Here is a 21,507-nt window from a genome sequence, read left to right as displayed (position 1 = left end):
TCTCTTTCATTGTTTTCTCTTTCACTGACTTATTATTCTTCTGCCTCCCCTCAGGACCAGTACCAGTTCTGCTACCGGGCCAGTCTGGAGTACCTGGGAAGCTTTGATCACTATGCAACATAAACCCAGTGGCCATCTCTCATGCCACATCCCACCTAGTGCACTTTTCTTGGGGCACATGCGGCCTGAATTAATGCACTAGGCTGCGATGTGTCTTTGAAGATTCTTTTGCCACCACATGCAGAGTGAAGGGGGACCATCGGCTTATCCCGTATCCAGAAACAGCACCTCTAACTGAGCCATAGCAACCTGCTTGACAAGGGTGTTTCCTTTCACCCTTAGCCCAAACACACCCATTGGTCAGTCTGAAGAAGCAACTTCAACCACTGTTCCAATCAGAATACTTGATCAGATATTGATTTTTATTCGTTTCAGTGCTTTTGTGAGCACCCAGATTGCTTTACATTGTTTGGGTGTGGAACTCTCACCTCGTCCACCACCAGTGTAGCATCACCAACCTAAATACAGGACCCGGCTACAGTCTTTAGCTGTCACAGGAAATTTTGATTTTTCTATTTTGAGGACTGTCTAGAAGGAGTCTACAAATCCATCTTATGGAAGCCTCGTGGATTGAAAGAACTGGGACTTTTGAGCACCAGAGAATTGCCAACAGGAGACTGAAAAAGCACAGAGCACACAGTATTAAAGAGACAAAGAACACACATCCCAAAAAAAAAGACACCAAGAAGTGTTTTCTTTTTTTCTGTTTTGTTTTGGAAACAGACTCTCGTTTCCTGGGAATGAAAAAGAAGATATTTCTACCATACAGTAATAAAAACCACCAGTTCAACCTTATGCTTCACGGTTTAAGATAACTGAAATTTGAGAGGTTTAAAATGCATACCACAAAGTAAAAACATTCATTTAGTTTTTTAGAAAAATATAGATATGTATCTTGTTTTTTAAAAACTGGGTATTCCTTGTGGCACGATTTGTTTTTTGTTTTTACAGATTTATGACTTTGTCCCCACTGACCATACAAAGTTGTTGTTTTTTTTTTTCTTTTTCTGTGTAATCCAATGAGCTGTAGCGATTTTTTAAAAAGTGATACGGTACTGTTTTAAAGTGTACAATCAAATCTAGTGTGGAAAATATTCACGACTCTACGAGAAACACCACCATTGAGTGTCACTCTTCTGTATTCTCTACCCACACACACACGTTTCGCATGCACACAAGACTCTCTCAACTTCATTTCTATCTGGCCTGTACCGTCAGAGAGGACGGTCATTTTCGATTCCCCCACGGGCCCCACAGAGGTAAAGTATTCACCCTGCTGCTACCAGAAAGAATAATCTTGCCAAGTTGTTCTATGTGCAGGTTGAGAGAAAGCCAGATAAAATACTGCAGAGAGTATGCACAGAAAGCAAAATATAGAAAAAAAACAACTATTTATGTGTCCAAATAAGCTTCACAAAGATTTCTCAAGCAGGGAGCGAGAAAGGGATGTAGAAAACGGGGTGGGATGGGATGGGGGGAGGTCGGGAAAAAGAACAATTTTCTCACTGGAATGCTCACCTATGACTTTTCTCTCTGTCTGATTCAGTGTGCAATAAGTAGATGTATTATATATTTTTGTGTCAAGTCACTAACTGCAGTTATATGCCATTATGACAACGATGATATTGATGATGGTGCATCATTTTCCAGACACAAGGATGTTACGCTCGATATGGTTCTCGCCACCGTTTAATGTGTCCAAACAGAGGAACGAGACTCTGAAACTTTTTAGGAAGTCGATCTTTTATCACGTCACAGCTCCAGTAGATGATGTCATCCTTCTGTGTGTCACGACAACCAACGAATGATCAAACTCATATTTCCAACAGCATCTAATAAGTATTTTGATTTTAGATTTCTAGTGCCTTATATTACACGCCTATTTTGATAAAGTTACTTTAAAGGGTTTTTTGTGTATTTTATGTATGTATGCTTGTATGTGTGTGAACTGAATGTCTGTGTATATGATTTTGTTACGTTACAGTATGTGAAAGTATCTTGTAGATTCTGTTTTTTGGCTGTGAAATTTTGTATGGAAGGCTCTGTGTAGGCTGGATAGTTTACTCATCACTTTTCAACTCAGCAACATTATAATCATATCGCTTTTAATCAAAAAGAAAAAACTTATCTTACATGAGGACTCAACTACAGACAAAAAAAAGAAGTGGTTTAAAATAGGTTGTAAGCAGGATGGTCTGATCATTTTGGACAGAAGAAAGTTTGTATGTCGACAGATTTCCATCTTTTCTTCCTGGGACACTTGCACAAGCTTTGTGTATATACTCTTTCATTCAGACTTCAGTTTGCCTGCCATAAAATGTTGGCCACATTAGCAACTTTGGCACCGACTGTGAGCTGGCTCAGACAAGTCATACTTACTCAGCTATGTAGAAATCTATATAAAGCTGAACAGCAGTGGCTATCTTTGTCAGTTTGGACAAAAAGCAAGATAACAAAACATACGGATACGCTCATCGTGTCCCACTTGAAACTCCTCACGTAAAAATCTGATAAAATCTGGTCGTCTGTGTTCTTCATTCTGATGTCTACAGTTATATTTTATTTTATTTTTAACGACAAAGGCTGAAAGAAGTTCAGGTGCTACGTCTCCAACAACACAGAACCTACAATATAAATTTTTTTTGTATCTCCATTAACGCTTGACCATATAAGGGATCATTGACAGTATTCCACCATCTTACAGTAACCCTGTTGTCGTTTTTTGTATGCATGGTACCACTTTTGAGATGCCCCTTTGGTCGTACCTGTTATGGGAAGACTTGCACTTTCTCTCTTTGTACTATGCACTAATACTAGTATCCTATTATCTCCGATAAGCCCCTCCCCCTCCCCCCAAAAGGAGTTTTACTTGAACTCAGTAAAGACGGACCCTTCAATGCTCACATGGTTGTGTATATGTAAATAACACAAAACACAGAGAGTAATTGAAATGCATAAATAAATGATTTAGAGTGAATACAAATCTATCAGATATACAGAGTGATATAATAAAAGGATGCACCTGAAATCACAGTTTATGGCACAGCAGTTTGTGCAATACATCACATTGTGGATTTGTTGTACCACAAAGAGAAGTTTCACAAAAAAAGTGTTCTATTTTACCCCCAATGTATCATGTAGATGGATAAAACTGGAGTTTATAAATTGTATAAAAACGAAAATATGGTGTGTTACTTGGATCAGTTACCTCCAATTGGTCTGTAAATGTAAACTTTTTTTGTTATGTTTTCTGCTCCGGGTCAACAAGTGCTTTTTATTTTCTTACATTGGTTCTCGGAGCGTGTGAAAACCGAAAAACAGGTCTGTAAGGTTTTCTGTTCTCTGTCGACACAAGTTTCATTTGTTACAAATAAACTCAAGTGAAATGATTGCTACTGCTGTTGTTTTGTATGCCAGTACACTTTAAACAACATGGTTTGAATAATGAAGATTAAGGAATACAGGATTTTTAAAAATCAATGCCACAAAGTAACTGCAACACCAACCAATTGAGATTATGGATATAAACAGCAGCTTGTAATGTCGATTTTAGTGATTTAGCCATCTTTACCTTGGTGGTAAGAGATCTGTTTAAAAGTTAATTAAGATTTTCATGTTTGTAATACTACATAAACCATCACAACAATCCCTAGGATAGATAAAAGCCCTAGGAGGCCTTTCCAGTGGAAAAAAAACATGGTAAAATGCACTCTAGGGTGCTAATCCTAACCCTGACAAAGCTGTTTTCACTATAAATGCATCACAACTTGTGCTGTCACAAAGCTGAAAAGAGGGCTGTTTTCCTAAGCACTTTTTAGTGCTATGTGGTTCTCATAGGACAGCAATGCCGCTTACATGATGATCTTGCAGAATATGATGCACAGCTGCAGATTAAACTACCCAACAGCAAACAAAGTAGTTCAAATTAGCTCAACCTTAAACATCCACAGCGGTAAAATACAACATACACATCAATGCACCAATTAATCCAAAAACATATGTATTGATAAAACACTGACAGAGAACATTTTTCTTCTTTAACTTTTGCATCACTAAGCCTAAATACAGCTCATGGCCCCTTCCTCCACCTGACCTAGATTGCTTCCTGTGTGGGTGGAGCCTCTGTGAGCAATATCTCACCTATAATAAATCCTTTCTGATGAAAGCAGCAAACAGGCCTCATGGGGAGGAACCTCAGGAGTTTGTGTGGACTAATGATCTGGAAGTCTGGTCTAAAAATGAAATTATGTTCTTTGGTAGCTTTGTGGTTTGTTAGTGGCTGTACATGTGCAGTGTTAGTAGTTTACACTTGTTTAAAGTGAGATAAAATGGCTTTCTTCTGTCTGTTTTCACAGAATCGATTCAAACTGTTCCTCATCATAAGAATGGCATTAAACCCCCGGAGAGGAAGGACAATGTAGAGCTGAACGTGATAAGCTGAGGTTAGATGTCCTAAAATGACAAATGTAAAAATAGACAAGCATTTTATAGTGAGCCCTCAGGCCATCATTTACATTTGTACCCCTCAGTGTGTGAAAAGCAACATTATCTCTATTTGTCTGTAATTTTATTCCGGCATCATCCAGACATATTTCAGCAACTTTTTGGCTGTGTAATGAGTGTTCCAGCCTCACAGGGCTTCTTGCATTGCTTTTAGTCTTGTTAAATCCACACTGGGAAACGGATTGGGCGGCAGTCTGCAGTGAGTGGAGAGTTACGGCTGAAAGGGCCGCTCATTCATGTCTGACTTGTTATTCTAAAGGCACCGCAAATTATCTTCCAACGTCTCTACCAGGCTGTAGAGAGACCGTCTTGCTTCTGGGCTTCTAGCTGATCAGTCTTGTTCCCGTCGCAGCCTCTGAAACTCGCATGCACTTGCATTTGTCATGAGCTGTGTCATCAGCTCAATTCCCATCACCACAAGAGTTCCTATATTAGACTCACTTGGTCTGTTAGAGCCATAAGCTCCTGCATTTGGCTTTCTGGCCCAAATGTTTTTTTATCATGGTCCCATAGCAATGTGGCAATGTCACACATGTGATTAACTGTCATCTTTAACAAATTGAGGTAAAGGGAATGGCTTAGGGGAGCAAAGCTTAAGATATGCAAGGTTGTGTGAATGGACTTTCAGTCTTCAACAATTTATTGTTGAGTCAAATCATCCAAATGGGAACTTTCCAAATGGAGTTTTTACTCTTCACTGTCTGATAGGTGATAGAATATCTGCTGGGTAATGCACAACACAAGGAGACTTGTGATACAAACAGTTTATTGGAACAGGCCTCCAGTGTACAACATTGAATATTTACCAAGGATGCTTTCCACAGTTTTGAGGAAGATACTTTGAAGCTTTGTAAGCTACGTTTATTCTTTTTTTTTTTTTTTCCATTGAAAGATGTTTAACTACAGCAAAGCTACCCTAGGGAGAAATCTAGTTTGGTTAACTAAAGCTACATAAAAAAAGTAGTTCAAACTACTTTGTAATAAATGATGTACATGTGATACAAGACTTATTTAGACTTAGACTTAAAATATAATACAAAAAGTCACATGCCAGCAAAAAATGCCATTCAATTGAGTTTACAGCAAAAACATTTGTTTACTACATACATTACAATTGGTGGTTCATCGTCAAAATCTTTAATCTTCTAAATTCAATATAGCCTTATATGACACCTACTTGTTTTAAAACTGGGTAGCTTAATCCATAATAATGTACGATCATTTATTAGATGATTTTTATTTTGTATAAAAAAATTTTCATCTGCAAAGTATCACAGAAATGTAGTGGAGTACAAAGTAAAATATTTGCCCCTGAATTGTAGTACAGTAGAATTATAAAGAAGCATAAAATGGAAATACTCAAAGTAAAAGTACCTGAAAACAACTCAGTACTTGTAAATGTACCACCACTGCTCTCCAACACTGCTTGTACAGTATGACCATGCTAAACATACCAGTTGAAAGTAATGCAGTTGTTTAAGTATATACAGTAAGTGTTTGTCATTTTCATAAATGATGACTTGTGTTCTTGCTTTGGCCTCAGAATCATAAAGAGCCCTCTGAAGCAAGCTGCGATGTGGTTTCCATGGGAGTACTTAGCTTTTCGGAGCCTCGCCACGGCCACTTAAGATACCTCCTGGATGTTCACTTCCTGCCAGGCTCCTCCTCCGGACCTGCACGAAGAAAAGAGCTGGGTCTGCTGGGAACGCTGTGCTCCGGTTCCTTCAGCATGAGGCCACCGTCATCTGAACATCCTGGTCAGGCGGTTCATTGTGAGAGTTATTGAACACCATCTGTACAACAACGCAGATCTTCACTAACCTTGGAAATATCTTTTAACCTTGCTGTTCAACAGTAGCTATTGATTCTATTTATTCAAACGCTAAAACTCTTAAATAGTCACATCTTTTAGAAATCATGTCTTTACAACTAAAGGACCCAACTTAAAAACGTTTTCATGGTAAATATAAGTGCAATTGCTATTTATCTATATCACTCTCTTAACAGGATCTCCCATATGTGTAAATGAGCACTAGTTAAAATGCCACTTTCCTTCATGATAATCAAACATTACAGTGTAGTGTATATTTGAATAAACTGACCATATAAATTGGCTTCAAATGTTGTGTTACCCAAATTTAAGGGATTCAAGTATTACATAAACCATCTTCCAACTGCATTCTTACAAAACAAATCACTTAAAAAAAAAATACAATTTAATAAAAACAAATATGTAATTTTTTATTGTTTACCTTACAGCAGTTAGCAATAGTTTAACTATAGCAAGCCAAAAATAAATACAAATTTTAAATAATTTCAACAATGTGTTTCATTCAACAGAGCAACAGTAGCATTTCACGTTAACGGGGCACAGAGTCTAAAACACACAGGCATGGCTTCCTGTCTAAATCTTTAACCTCAGGAACTGATTAACATGTGATAATTGCTTTTTTTAAATTCAGAAGTGATTTTTTTTTCAGTGTTAAATTACACAGAGAGAGGAAGCCATCATAGTGTAACTAGACTCAGCCCAGCAGAAGCAGTTAGGAGACAATGTTTAACATGCGGGGAGAAACATTAAGACATGAGGAAAAATACTACAAGCAAAAGTGCATAAATATTCAAAATTAAAATAGGAAATAACAGACACCCCCCCCCAAAAAAAAGCTACCAGAGTCAAGCTATTTAGAAAAATCTCACCTGTGAATTTTTCATGTACAAAGAAAAAAAGTTGTTTGTTTCAAAAAAGGGTGATTGTGACAAATGTAAGTCACGTTTATTTTCCCTGATGGATGTGAAAGCACGAGGCAACTGAGGCACAGAGCCCTCTGTTAACCCTTTCTATTGAGTCCAGCTGTCCAATCAGAATTCTTCTCCAGCTTGTCACAACATCCAATCACCAATCACTGATGTGTTAATGTACAAGCGCACCTAGGTTAACATCCATCTAACCCAAAAATCACCCATTCCCTTACGTCGTTTCCTCCGATCTACTCACAGAGACGGTGAGTGGGCGATAGTTAAGATGGAAGTAGATCCAAAGAACTCACACACACGCGTACTCACACATACACACTCACACTCGCACAAACAACCTCCCCTTTATTATCCACTGTTAACGCAGTGCATTCATTTGTCATTGATCCTTCTCCATGACTTCATTTCCCTTTGTGGCTGCGTGGCTCCCATGTGCTTTTGGCAGTTGTACGGAGGCCTGGCAGGGCCACATAGTCTTTTTGGAAGCGCGAGTTGGGTGTTCTCTGACGTTTCCTCTCCCCCTGCGTGGTAAAAAAGGCGTCTTGGAAACGCATGCTTGAGGCCGTGGACTAGAAAACGAGACATGAGGAGAACGCACATGAGTAAATGAGAAAACGGTCCATGCGGCAACAGAAGTTTTTACTTTCATGCCATTAAAGTATCGAGTTTATGGTTTAAAGTTTATCTGTTGCCCAGTAAGTCTAATACTTACAAGTCTACGTTTCACCTTTTTAGGCAGGTCTTCATCTAAAGTATAGACATCTTCTCTTTTTGCCAGCACCTGAGACCCATCCTCAAACTCCACCTGAGATGACAAGAAAATATACAGCAGTTATCTATACAGCTGACTTTATATAACACATTTTTATAACATATTATATTTACTATATATTATATAAGTGCTTTGCCTCTTTTTCAGCCATGCACACAAACTTAAAAAGGTATTATTTCCACTTGGTACTTTTCCAAATCTGAAGTTTAATCTATATAATTATTTGCAGTATTTAGGTCCTAAAAAGACTCTAGAATGGAACATCAGTCAAAGATAAAGCAGTGATATTTTTGATAAATACGTAAAACACAATAACCAATTTCATCATAATTTCTTTCAAGTTATAAAAAAACTGTTTCTCTCGATGGATCAACATTTTTCAAGTCTAAATTATGAAACAAAACATAAAATAGAAAAATGCCTTTTTCATGTTACCTCTGCTCTCAAAAACAAATGTTTTCTGCTAAATAAATTCAAGTTTTTGATCGCCACGAACATCTTCAAATAAAACACAGCCTGAAAGTATTTCATACCTAAACACGCCTTGACAATGGAAAGTTCTTGTTCAGCCGTTTTTTGTTTTTTTTTAATCTGACCTATCTTAAACCGAGTGTGTGCGTCACAGATGCATTTGTGCATAACTAATGGTTGACGCCCAGCTCAACTAAATAAAGCTTTAAGTGGAAACCGCATGACTCTTAGCTTAGTGAATATTTCAGTGAGTTTGAATAATGCAGATTGTCACCTCCTTCTCATCCTCCTCGCTCTCGCCATCTCTCTTTTCTCTACCCATCTGCTTCCACTCTGAGTCTGAATAGCTTTTGCTTCCTATATATCTATCTTTTCATCCTCCCATCATCTTCTATCTCATCTCCACCTCCACACACCCCCCACTTTAGTCACCATGACTTCAGCACCTCTCTCAATCTCTGTCTCAAGTGTCCTCTTTCTTTTTCTCTCCCTCCACCTCTCCACACAGACCTGGGGACCTTAACGTCAGAGCAGTCACGATGATTCTGATGTTGAGGTAGTTCAACAAGTTTACTGCTGTCTCACTTTGACCAACAGCTGAGTTAATTCAATATTCACACGAAAAGGATTAAATCTGCAAAACTGGGTCATACATCTCTCTCTCTCGTAAATTTACCATATATGATGATGTCTATAGAACAGTGTGTGTGTGTGTGTGTGTGTGTGTGTGTGTGTGTGTGTGTGTGTGTGTGTGTGTGTGTGTGTGTGTGTGTGTGTGTACCTGGTACATGTAGGAGACGTTGGATCCCAGGTATTTGGCATTATAGAACAGCCCATCAGGCCATTTTACCTGAACAGCTTCTCCAACTTCAGGAGGACCCAAGTTTACACAGTCTCTGCTCTAAAAATAGAGAGAGAATAATGGTTGATCCAGGTAAGTTGTAAAAAATAAAATAGTCATTCAGAGTGAGTGGTTTGATGTTGAAAAGAGCTCTTTTCATTTTTATGAGGCTCATGTCATGGTTAGACTTGATTCTGACTTATAGCTTGCTATTGTATGGAGTGGGGCACTTTGATAAGATTACCAGCCAACAACATGAATTAAGATATGAAATGACTAATGACCAAAAATTAGTAATCTCATCTATTTCATGTGTCTATTTTATTTTCTACCTTGTTTCATTCATTGATTTGGTGTAATACATAACAATGAGAATAGGTTCCAGATCATCGTTTTGAATCTGTGTTATTGACTAAGAATTGAAGTGGTGTATAATTTGCTGTACATATAAATAAGACTAGGTCAATAAGACTGAGATTTAGGATTGGATTCAAATTAGTGCAATGTCCTCACTCGTACAGTAGTAATAGTGTGTGCTGCAGCTACTTCTCTTTAACAGTGTTAAGCTCACTGAGACTTATCTATTACCATAATCACTTGAACAAATCCATGAATTTTAAATGATCAGGAACGGTCATGTCAGTGATTATTTGCCGCTTCCATGACAACTCAGCAGACCTATAATATGCTATTTTAATATGAATGGCCTTTTCAAAAATCATGGTAATTGCAGGTTTATAGGGAGAGAAATTATTCAAAATACTCTTGATTGTCATTAGTTTTGCACATACACACCTTAAAGTGAGATCTTAAAACAAGCTTATTAGGTACATTTCTCATGCAATGGCCATTTGAGAACCAATAATCTTCCATTGAAAAAAGGAAGCTGCTTTCAAAATGAGAGGTTTTAATATCTGATATGACCTTGTACAGCTGGGAGGTGACCTCTCGAGCGTGTCTGTAATTAAACATATTCTCACCACAATATCCTCGGGGTAAGTATCGTTGGAGAAGGAGCCGTCATCAAACATGACCTCGTAGAACATCTGGGAGGTGATCTGGGTGACCTTTGAGCTGTAGTAGCGCAGGTTCTTGTGTTTGGAGATCACCGTCTGGCCCAGTGAGATGGAGGCTTGGCACGCTCGCTGCTTCTAGTGTATAGACACAGAGCAAAGAGAAACAATTATACTACTGTATGACAATCAATACAGAATCTTTTCAAACCGAAACTTCTATGATACTACCTCATTACTAAATTATTCATTTATTTTATTTTATTACTTTTTTGTTACTTTTAGTTTGCATTTTAAAAGATATGTTTACCCAAATAAAAAAAAAAACACCAAAACATTTTTTTACTTGCATCAAGCAGCATCTAGCCATGCAGATAGTTTTGGTTTTATTTGTTTAATTAATTTGTTTTGGGAAATTTCTGTTATTTCTGCCACCGCTTCATCTACCAAAAAAATAGCCACTATGAGCACGGCTAGATACCACCAAAGGTAATTCTGGCAAAATCATAGCAAATAATACTATTATAATACTACTATTTCAGTCTTTTTGTCTTGCATTCCAAGCATGAACAATACATTGTATATCAATATCTTTTCTGAAAAGAATTCTATCAATATGCATATTTGTATTCCTACACTAAACCACCACTACACCTTTAACTCTACTTAGTTATATGGCCAACATTCATACGCCCATTTCTATTGCACTGTGTGAGAGTAACACCAATTACGTTTCTACACTGGAATCAATTATCCCTATTAATCTCTTACAAATAACATAAAATGTTCATAGTTGTCTAAAAGTGCAAACACATTGCCATGTCCATTGTTACTGTGCACAACCTGGTTCATAACAGCTCTCGGAAACACCTGTCCTACAACTTACAGCTGACGAACTCCGTGATTGGTGTCTATGGCAGGTGATTGACACGACATATGGCCAATCATCAGGCTCCATGATTACACCAGCAGCATGGGCACAGGTCACATGAAAGGAGGTGGGACACCGGCCACATGAGCACTGGATACAAGCACCTGCCTGCCGCTTCCCCGCGCAGCGCTTACGACAATAGATGCACCTCTGTAAACACAGACCAGAGCAAATCGTCAACACTGACTGATGGATCCAAATTCTTTAAAAAGGAGAAGGCTGGATTTATCCTCTGTTTTGTGTCCTAGCAATCAGCCCTAAGTCAATTCTTTAGTACCGAAGACATAACATTTTTTTAAAGGCTAAACAATTTCCTTAAACTGCTTGGCATGGTAGTTTATACAAACATTGCATAAACAGGAGTAAATGGTACATTTCTTGAGGACTATTCTCAGCTGTTAATCAAAGGACCAATGTGTCGGATTTAGAGGCATCTCTTGGTATACTTCACTTCAACCTCCTCTTCCAAGTGCAATGGAGAAACTACAGTGGCTGCAAAATGAGTTAAAGAGGCTGAAGGCCCTATCTAGAGCCAGTGTTTGGTTTGTCCGTTCTGGGTTACTATAGAAACATGGCAGTTCAACACGGTGGCCTCCATGGAAGGCAACCTGTGGAGTATGTGTAGATATAAACGGCTCCTTCTAAGGTAACAAAAACATGATTCCTATATTCATGTGATTATACACTAATGAAAACATAACTATGAATTATATTCCATTACTGCCAATAGACCCCACTAAATGTTACACACTGGACCTTTGATACACATCTGGTTCTCTAGTGAATATTTACAGCAGCAGGTCAGTGTATGTGGGATTGAAATAAGATTAACCTATGCCCATGTTCAGCATAACGAAGGAGCATGTCACTCATTTCAGCAGTGTGACTTATATATAAATATATGTCTTTTTAATAGTTTTTGTACAAAATTGAGGACTACAGCACAGACTTTGTTGTGGCTACACAGACAATACTTGTTAATATGATCAATTAATTGTTTTTCAACAAAAATAAAGGATATCGCCAGCCTTATCTTTTATAATACTACAATCATTGTACATAGGTCTAGTATTATAAAGTACCCTAAACGGATTAGTGGTATGCAAACAACAAGGATGGACATTTCAAGTTTACCAAATGTCCCTAAAAGGTCATAAATGTCCTAAACTTTTTGCACCTTACCAAGTCTCATACCACCAAGTTGGTCAGAGGACATTTTCTAAACAATATGATGGACCAATAGAACAGCCAGTCCTTGTTGGCCAATTCCAAAGAATTATTTTTCTGAGATTGACAATCACACAGTATTAAGTAGTAGTAGATTAAATCTGTTTTGATTAATTATTAAATTAGTTTTTAACGCAGCAAAAGAGGAAAACATAAAAATACTGCTTCCACTGATAAAAAGCGTCATTTCTGTTCAGATGCAAAGTTGTTCATAGTAAATGATGAATAGTACATCCATACACAGAACTGAAGCAGCACATACAGTATGCAGGGATGTAGAATACAGAGTGTTTACATACATTATGGCCAGAATGAGAATATAATTCAGTTTAACAAAAGGTTTTAACAAAAATCAAAACTTATTAAGTAAAGAGACCTTCTGTCATATCTTCTCCTTCCGTCCCATCTTTCCTGTCACTTTCCATTGCAAACTACATTAAGTAAATTGCCACTGAGTGTCTTTATTGCAGTAAAGGAAGCCTGACCTTCCCCAAAAATGTAGCCTTTGGAACGGGGTAAAAGAAATGAGTAATTTAAAATCTGTATTTCCACTTGAGAGACTTTGAATATGGGCTCAACAAAAACAGCAGTGAATTAAAGACAAAAGACCACTAAGTGAATCATCGCTCGGTTGTGCCATGAACCTCTAACATCACTTAAAACCACCATGTGCTCCAAATAATCATATCTGTGAAATTCCCTCGATCCACTGTTATTGGATACGGTATTGTAAACAAAACGTAGATTCGAGAGAGTAAATGAGGAGAGGGAGAGAGACCCCAGTTGTTATTTAACTGCTACAATACCAGGAAACCCTCAAATAAGACCATTCAAATGACATCATTTGAGGTTTCCACAACAAACCAATGCTGCAATGTCTATGTTGTGGTATTTTTTCCCCCAGTTTGAGGTCTGTGACCGGTACACAACTGCACATTGGAGGCCATAATACACATATGCGTCTTACGCACAAACACTGCCATGCATCCATGCACAAACACACTCACACCTACATTTTTTAAGACTATCCCTCGGTTTTCTGCACCAAACAGCCCATCTACTCCATTTCCTCTGCTGTGGCATCTCACCCCTCTCCTCCTCTCCCACAAATCCTCAGCTTTTCTACTAAAGGGAAAGAATGACGACATTCTCCCATTATAACCCTACTTGCTCCCCATTCCTCTTTCACCCCTTTCGCCTGCCTCCCATCTCACTCCATTTCCTCCACTCTCCTCCTAATAAAACACCCATCTAGCTCTCCTTTTCCGCTTCGCTTCCCTGCCCCTTCTTCCTCTCTCTTGCGGCACAGCTTCACATCACTTCAAAAGGTAATTTATTCATTAATCTAATTCCTGGGAATCCATTATGAAATATCCATACATGTTGACGGATAATTTGCCTATATATAGATAAACTCCTCAGTGCATGTGCATAAGCGGTAACTGTGCTCAATGAGAATTAGCTGATTTGAAAATGAATTTTAGCCTATAAAAAGGGTCTAATGACTTATTGTCATATGTGTCACATTAGTATCTTATCGTCAAGAACATTTTGTGTCTAAACAACATATGTGGGAGTATGGAGATACTGTTTTAAGTCCCTGGAACATATAATGGGAAATACTCATTGCCCCAGGATGAATAACACAGCATTCGATGGGTGGATAAGAGGATGATGCTGTGCGAATACAAAACTTTTTCTATAGTCCTTATAAAGCTACGCCTCTGAAATAAATGCCCTCTGTTCATTCCTTTGAAAAATCAATAGCTGATCTAATTAGTTAACCTAGACAGTGTTAATTAAATTTAACCTCGACAGCGGCCCTGGCTTCTCCTTTACAATTATCAGCTTAGCCTACTTAATTCAGATATCAGTTCAGGATCAGGAGGTATTGTGTATAGAGACTCTCACAGAAGTCCTCTTTTCTTCTTGCAAGGTAACCCAAAAGGCAATGTGAATGCTTAATTTAAATGGGTGATGAAATTCTGTAACTTTATCCCTTTTTTATTTTAAATTAATGAAGCCTCTATTTTTGAACTGAGGGACTTTAACTCAGCGCTTTTCATAGTGACTAACTTGGCCTACATTCCATAAAGCTTTTTCCCATACCTCCTCCATTATGGACAGCAGTGTGCTGATGAACTGGCCTGACTGTCTCATCCACTTATTGAGGCCAGCATGACAAAATTCTGATTGACACACCCCATGTGTTTAGAGGGAGGTGTGTGTGTGTAAAAATGAGCATTAATGTACATTTATTGGTGGGAAAAAAACTGTGTGTGAGAAGAACAAGTATTGTTAATATGTCAATATGTCAGTTTTATGTTTTAATATGTGTGAGTTTGTGTGTGTGTGTGTGTGTGTGTGTGTGTGTCTAACCCACTTTTCCCCATGCCTGTGCCTTTCTCTGGGGTGTATTTGGGTGCCTGTGTTGAGCCATGCGTGAAGAACATTCCCACAGTAAATTATGAATGTGTGGGGTGCCTGTGTGCGTGATTGTAAATTATGAATGTACTGGGCTGCTGCAGGGGCAATGGGTCCAATGCAAGCTTCAGAACACGTGGCTCGCGGAGTCAACATACAAATGATGAAGAGGACAAAGGAGAAAGGTATACCATCCATAATGTTACTCGATCTAAATGTCAATTAAGATGAAATCTGTCATCATAAGACCTTTTTTTTTTATTACTACAGCATGTGTGAAGGGAAGCATGCTGTGCTGTTTTTCATATTTTTACCTTCATTTAGGCCTCAAAGAGGTTGCTTAACAGAGGCCCATCCGTTTTATCATCAACCGAAGCATGGGTCCAATCAAAAAGTGCTTGTGTCAGCGCGTTAATAAGCAGAAAGTAAAGATTTTGTGTCATCATGTAGTGTGAGTAAAATTATTGCGGTCTTAGATATATCATCAGATCAGATACATCTTCTAAAGAGAAGGAACTGTATATACTTACACATAATTATCAAAGAATGTGCTTTGAGCTGCTTTGCTAGAGAACTGTGTAATCTGTGGCGTTGGCTAAAAAGTTGGCACCGTGACAAACTTAACAGCATTTAAAGCTTAAAGGAAGTAAGTATGGTTTTCTCAAAAAAATTATTTAGATCATTATAACATCTGAAACATTTTGGCCGTCATCACGGTCATGTTAGAGGCTTTTTATTATGAGCGTCCTGTCCTTTTCAGTTTGGACTACAATTTTCATTTGTTCAGATTTTGGCCCGTGGATATGGAGACCAACTTTGTGGTTTGAGCTTTCATATCCAAATAAGCTTAATTTCAATGTGGTGTGAGTAGATATGAACCATATCCTTGTAAATACTCTGCGGGTAATGTCACTGTGTCAACAACATTAGTGTCCTGTTCAGTGGTATCCAACTATTTTCTGGGTAGGCACTCATGTAGGAACCGAAATTGGTTGGTTTCATTATGGTGGAGTATGTTACAATGTTAAAGCCTCTATACACTCAGTTGCCAGTTTATTAGGGACACCTAGCTAAATTAAACTTCATAGTATTGCTTTATCCTGGGAGGTATTTCTAATCTCGAACAGAATAACTGTCCACCTTATTTTCATCAATGAAGGCTGGGATTATATTATTATTTTATTTGATAGCTGAAAGAAAAGTGAGAACAGGAAATGAGGGGCATGCAACATAGGCCGGGTTGGCGGCTTAACCCCTCGGCCACCACTTATCAACAAGAGTTGACGAAATACTAGAAAGAACTTTTAGTACAACGTAATGGAGTTTTAACAAAAACTGAACATTATAACGTTCATGAAGGTAGGTAGTAATCTACTACTTAGGGAGTTCAGACCCATGCCCCGATCAATCATACGTTTCTTAAAAAGTTGAGGTAATTTACATGACTTATTGCTGAAACAATAATGTAAACAGGGAATGGACAGGCAGTATTCATCTCTGTTATGCATCTTGTGTTAGGATGTACCTCTCCAACACTTTGCTGCAGGCACCATGATTGCTCAGCAGAATGCAGGGAGCTAACTATAGTGGCAACATGTCAGGTCTGCTGAGACATACTCCAGCTCTCTCATTAAGCACACACGTACACACACGTACACACACACACGTACACACGTACACACACGTCACACACGCGCACACGCACACACGCACGCACACACACACACACACACACACACACACACACACACACACACACACACACAGACAGACAGACAGACAGACAGACAGACAGACAGACAGACAGACAGACAGACAGACAGACAACCACACATGTATAAACAAACCCCCGCACAAAGACATCCCTACACACACAAACCCCCACTCTCACCCACCAGTGGTTAATTATCTAGCTTTGATTGCGGGCATGTTCGTCTCACATTGTTAATTAGAACTGTGAACACTTCATTAATTAGACCGAGCCAGTCCTCAAGGACCTGGGGAATTCCAGCACTGACTCTGTGTGTGTATGTCTCCTCACCAGTTTATACCGCTGCATAGGGATCCTACTGGTGTCAATGGGACTCCTCTTGGCTTCATCGCTGAACCTTGCCTCTGGTAGCGCTACGGCACACATCACATGGGCCCATCTACACACACACACACACACACACACACGCACAAACAAATGAATACATTATGATGATTAAGACACACAGACAACAAATTCATCTGAGCTCTGGAGATCAGAGATGAGTATGCAGAGATAATTGCAGAACAAAAGCCTGTCTCACTTGTCGTTTTGGGTTTTCTTCAGAGCTCCACCTCTGAGGTTACAGAGACAACATTCCTGAGAAAACATAAAGAGACACAAGTGAGAGAAAAATAATTATAGAAGATCATTTTCTTCCATTCGGCACTATCCTTACACATTCTTACATATAACACCTGCATAACACCTGCATTGTGTATGGCACTAGATCAAGTCTCAGCTATGGTCATATTTCTTTGCATGGACCTATAATAAATTTACTGATGACACTGGTGTTGCCATATGGAATGCATCACCTGAACTTTCAAAACTTTTATTTTGGTTAGCAGAACATAATGGAAGAGATGGGGTGTTAAACATAAAATAAATGTATACCTGTAAACGCTTGCACAGTAAGGCATTAGTCATATTCAAGCCTTTGTTAAGGTAATATTTGAAAACACCTGCATACTGGCTCCAAACCACAATTGTTTTTTAGAGGAATAAGACTTCCAGTCAGATCTTCGTCAGGTCAACAATCCAACTAAGATCGTTGTAAAATGTTGTCCTTTCGAATACATTTGTAGTTTGGAGTCACTGTAAGTGTTGCTCTTTTTTATCAGTGCTGTTATCCAATAGCCTTACACTTACACTTAATTTGTACAATGACATCACACAAGAAGAAAAATTGTCTTACTGCTGTAAAGCTTCCTTCCATACAGCGATCACATGACCACTGTTCACTGACGTCATCTGCAGCAACACCGTAGCAACCTAAAGGAGGAAGTGATTGATGGAAATTAGGCGTAAAGATACAACTCCGTGTAAAACTTCAAATCTTCACACTCACTCAAAATACTGCTAAAACGCTTTACTATAACCTGGTGGCATGGTATCAATGAACCATTCCCAGAACCCAGACTTGACAGCAAATGGTAAGTCTATCATCAGTTACAAAGAACAGAATAAAATGCCACGTCCACATTGTTTCCACAGATTTTCAGCCGAGCGATGGTATTGTTCCGTGCAGAAATGCACAGTACTGCAGAGTAAGTGGAAATGGAGAGCTCTATGGCATGTGTGTGTGTGTGTGTGTGTGTGTGTGTAAAGGAATGGTTGTGGTTGAACAAGAAATGCAGACAACATGGGACGAAGATGTACATCTACACGTTTTTGTTTATAAAATGTATGCTTGTGTCTAAAGAGCGCTTTGTACGACAGCCAGATTTGCACTGGCGTGACAGTATGCTTGCGTTTCAGACACTTGCAGTTGGACCTTTGTAACCCAGAGGACATGCCTGACAGACACAGCAAAACGTAGTATGGAAAAACAACAGCCAGTTTGTGTAAATATTGTTGTTTTGTTTAGTTTTAGTCTGTGCCCTTGGTGTGGCTGTGTTTTATAAAAAAAATAAATGCTGGTGGCCTGGAAAAGAAAAAAGAATTTGATTTTAAAAAGGAAGACAAATGTGATCGTTTCAACTATGACAGCTGGTTAAAATCTGTGGGCTAGAGGTTTTAGACACATAAGCTGGGGGGGATTTTTATTTGTAAGAAACACTTAAAGTCTGTATATGTGTGCATGTCTCTGCTCTTTTCCCCCACTATCCATCACCAAACCAGACATCAATTCTAAGCTCACCTCTCTTTCCTTTCTCAAGTTCAAATAACAGTAGAGAGGGAAAGCAACATCAACTTATACTCATTGTTGGGTCTTGAAACCAAACTTGTGGCTTTTTCATCAGTGTCAAATTACATAAACTTCTACTTCTACTCCCACACTACCAAACACACAAAGTAGTACTAGGGCATACAGTGTACACTGGTTAAGCACACACAGGACATACATAACACTCCTAGACCCTCCAGAGTAAAAAAAAAAAAATCCTGAGTTGGGATCAACACTAGTGGCAGGAGAGTATGAGGGATTGAAACTGGCTTAAGGAGAAGCAATGTCATTTTAAAAGGTGTTATTTGGGACTGTGTGAGACTTCAAAAAAGTGTGTGTGTTTGTGTGCGTGCACATCTGTAGGAGACTGGCTGAAAGCTTAAGATATTGGTAAAATGTTTATGGATTGAAAAAGTGATCCAGGGCTGTTAAAGTACATGAGTAGGGGGGATTGAGATAAAGCGCAGTGTATCGCTGTGTCTGTGAGTCCAATGGAACAGAAAGACTCCAGGGTTGTTTTTTTTTTAAGAGTGTGTGTGAGGGCTTGTTGCACTGGCTTGAGGCTTTTGGACAGGAAGTCCGTGTGGTGAAGACGGAGGATTCACCCTCATTCGGCTGACGAGGGAAATAAAATACTCCAAACCACATGGGGGGGAAGGGGGGGCAGAGAGGGGGTGGAACATTGAAGCAGAGTGAGGACGTAAACCCACTGACCCTCTTACAATGACATCAGCGAGACAAGCACAACATGTAGAAACAAACAATGTGTAGCTTGGTGAGGTAGGTGGTAAACAGACGCTATGAAGTAGCAGAAACTAGTAACTTCACTTACAACCCCAGTGTCTACCTTAGGAGGCACCACGCTTTCTCACACACACTCACACGTACACGCTACTTTCCCCTTGTGCGTACATACTTGCATGTACTTGCAGGCAACAGCCCTGGCAGTAGAGCAGATGGGAGGTTCCATCTTCCTGCAGCAGAGGGTTAGTGGGAGTCGGGGGGCAGTTCTGCTCCCGGAAAGAAAAGCAGATCTCTGGGACCAGGGGCTTGGTCCTTCTCAGACCTCTACAGGGACGTGTGGGGCCTTCCATTGGAGATGAAGATTTGGAGGTGTCCTTAGCTACGACAGATGTATTGTCCTCTGCTTTGTCTTCAGCCTAAAACAACAATTTGTGTGATTTTGTAATAAGACAATAACAAGCTGCAGGGAAAACCATGTGACCTTCATCACCAGCATCACCAGCAGTATTATTTTCAATATTAGTAATATGTTCTGGTAATTGTTTAGCTCCGATTAAAACAGACAGTTACTAACTATTTAAGCATTTCTTTCTGAATATCAATGAGGTTATGCTTTCATAATAAGAAAGGGCAGTGTACGCACATGTAGCTCTCTGCTGTAGACATTAAATCAGTTTGGCTATAAAAAGGAAGGCCAGTAAAGACAGAATCACCACTGGCATGGAATTACAACAGCCCATTTGATGAGTTTGAGGGGTCTTTACTTTTTCCATCATTGTATTAGTTGACTGATGTTGCAGGTTAGCAAATCATTTTCTTCATTTGTCACACTGCATTGAGCTGATGAAACTCAGTAAAAAATTTGAGATTCATTTTATAAGTTCAAAGCATCTCTCTGAACTGGACCTAAATAAAGGAAAGACCTGTGAGTTAGCCGAAGAACAGCGGGTAATTGTGGCTGTAAGTATTACTAGGGTGGAGAGTGAAAAAAGAATGGACATGTGCACTCCAGACCTGACCCGCGCAGGTAAAGATTAAATCACCCCACAGAAATAAATCCTGCGCGATTGTGGCTTAAGGGAGCGAGAGCAAATAATCCAACTGTATGTGATCTGCTAGTATTGATTCCATCTTCAGCTCGGTGGCTAGGAGATACAGTTGTATCTTAAAGTGTGTTTATGTTCAAGTCAGCAATACATATAGGCACTAATGAAACTGTAATGCATTTTCGATAAAAGCATCCAACAAATGACATTGGTTATATATTTGGGTTAAACTCCCTTTTACCTGATAATAGGGCATGAAGAGTGTGCACACAGCACAATATGGCTGCATGGTGGCTGCATGAGCATTGTACTCCCTCTCTGCTGTGAAGCAGCTCTTCCTGTTCTGCCACAGGTAGACGAGGGGCTTCGCCCACACTTCCATTTCTTGCTCCTCCTCCTCTGCCAGGTTTGCTTCAGGGGGCTCTAAGTGGAAACATAACAAAGCCTTACAACCTTGCAATCACTTACCTATTCAACAGCTGCCTCTTTTACTATGGCCCAAAAAAACAATGATTTGTGCAATACATAATGGAAACCTCTTTCTTTGGTAGTTTGTTAATTAAGCCTATTCTGAATCTCAAACAATTGTGCAATCTGAATATCATTCTCACGGTTGACTTCAGCAGTGTTAATACAGTTTCTGCTAAGCCAGATGTAATACATCCACTGTGGTGACAATTTCCTCCAATGACTTGAAAAACATTTGAATAGGAACCTGTCTGTTTATAAAATTACCCAAAATGATTAAGAGCCCTCATCATCATAAAATAGGCCTCTCACAGCCATGGTCGTTTCACG

The 21,507-nt window shown here is 39.1% G+C and overlaps 2 protein-coding genes across 42 annotated transcripts in view; one reads left to right on the top strand and one right to left on the bottom strand.

Moving 5' to 3' along the window:
- The window catches only part of ptprdb (protein tyrosine phosphatase receptor type Db), a 145,344-nt gene extending 141,894 nt beyond the window's left edge, over positions 1 to 3,450 (top strand). For all 34 annotated transcript variants that reach the window (XM_051385252.1, XM_051385256.1, XM_051385239.1 and 31 more), the window contains one exon: positions 55 to 3,450. In XM_051385252.1, the coding sequence (XP_051241212.1) occupies positions 55 to 123 (69 nt within the window). In that variant the 3' untranslated portion in view covers positions 124 to 3,450. The remainder of the gene's footprint in view (positions 1 to 54) is intronic.
- A 3,328-nt stretch (positions 3,451 to 6,778) lies between these two features.
- kdm4c (lysine (K)-specific demethylase 4C) overlaps positions 6,779 to 21,507 on the bottom strand; it is a 29,407-nt gene continuing 14,678 nt past the window's right edge. For 3 of the 8 annotated variants that reach the window (XM_051384460.1, XM_051384463.1, XM_051384462.1), the window contains exons 13-22: positions 20,951 to 21,132; positions 19,836 to 20,079; positions 17,948 to 18,024; positions 17,294 to 17,349; positions 17,041 to 17,149; positions 11,304 to 11,498; positions 10,385 to 10,555; positions 9,345 to 9,464; positions 8,033 to 8,125; positions 6,779 to 7,889 (exon numbers count right to left, since the gene is read on the bottom strand). In XM_051384460.1, the coding sequence (XP_051240420.1) occupies positions 7,722 to 7,889; positions 8,033 to 8,125; positions 9,345 to 9,464; positions 10,385 to 10,555; positions 11,304 to 11,498; positions 17,041 to 17,149; positions 17,294 to 17,349; positions 17,948 to 18,024; positions 19,836 to 20,079; positions 20,951 to 21,132 (1,415 nt within the window). In that variant the 3' untranslated portion in view covers positions 6,779 to 7,721. Of the gene's footprint in view, positions 7,890 to 8,032; positions 8,126 to 9,344; positions 9,465 to 10,384; positions 10,556 to 11,303; positions 11,499 to 17,040; positions 17,150 to 17,293; positions 17,350 to 17,947; positions 18,025 to 19,835; positions 20,080 to 20,950; positions 21,133 to 21,507 lie in introns of those variants that run through there. The other 5 variants (XM_051384466.1, XM_051384467.1, XM_051384461.1 and 2 more) reach the window with 4 other exon arrangements.

This window comes from Dicentrarchus labrax, unplaced genomic scaffold (assembly GCF_905237075.1).
Source record: "Dicentrarchus labrax unplaced genomic scaffold, dlabrax2021, whole genome shotgun sequence".
NCBI classification, from domain to species: Eukaryota; Metazoa; Chordata; class Actinopteri; family Moronidae; genus Dicentrarchus; species Dicentrarchus labrax.
The sequence above is the reverse complement of the archived record's forward strand: the minus strand, read 5'-3'. Positions and strand labels throughout refer to the sequence as shown.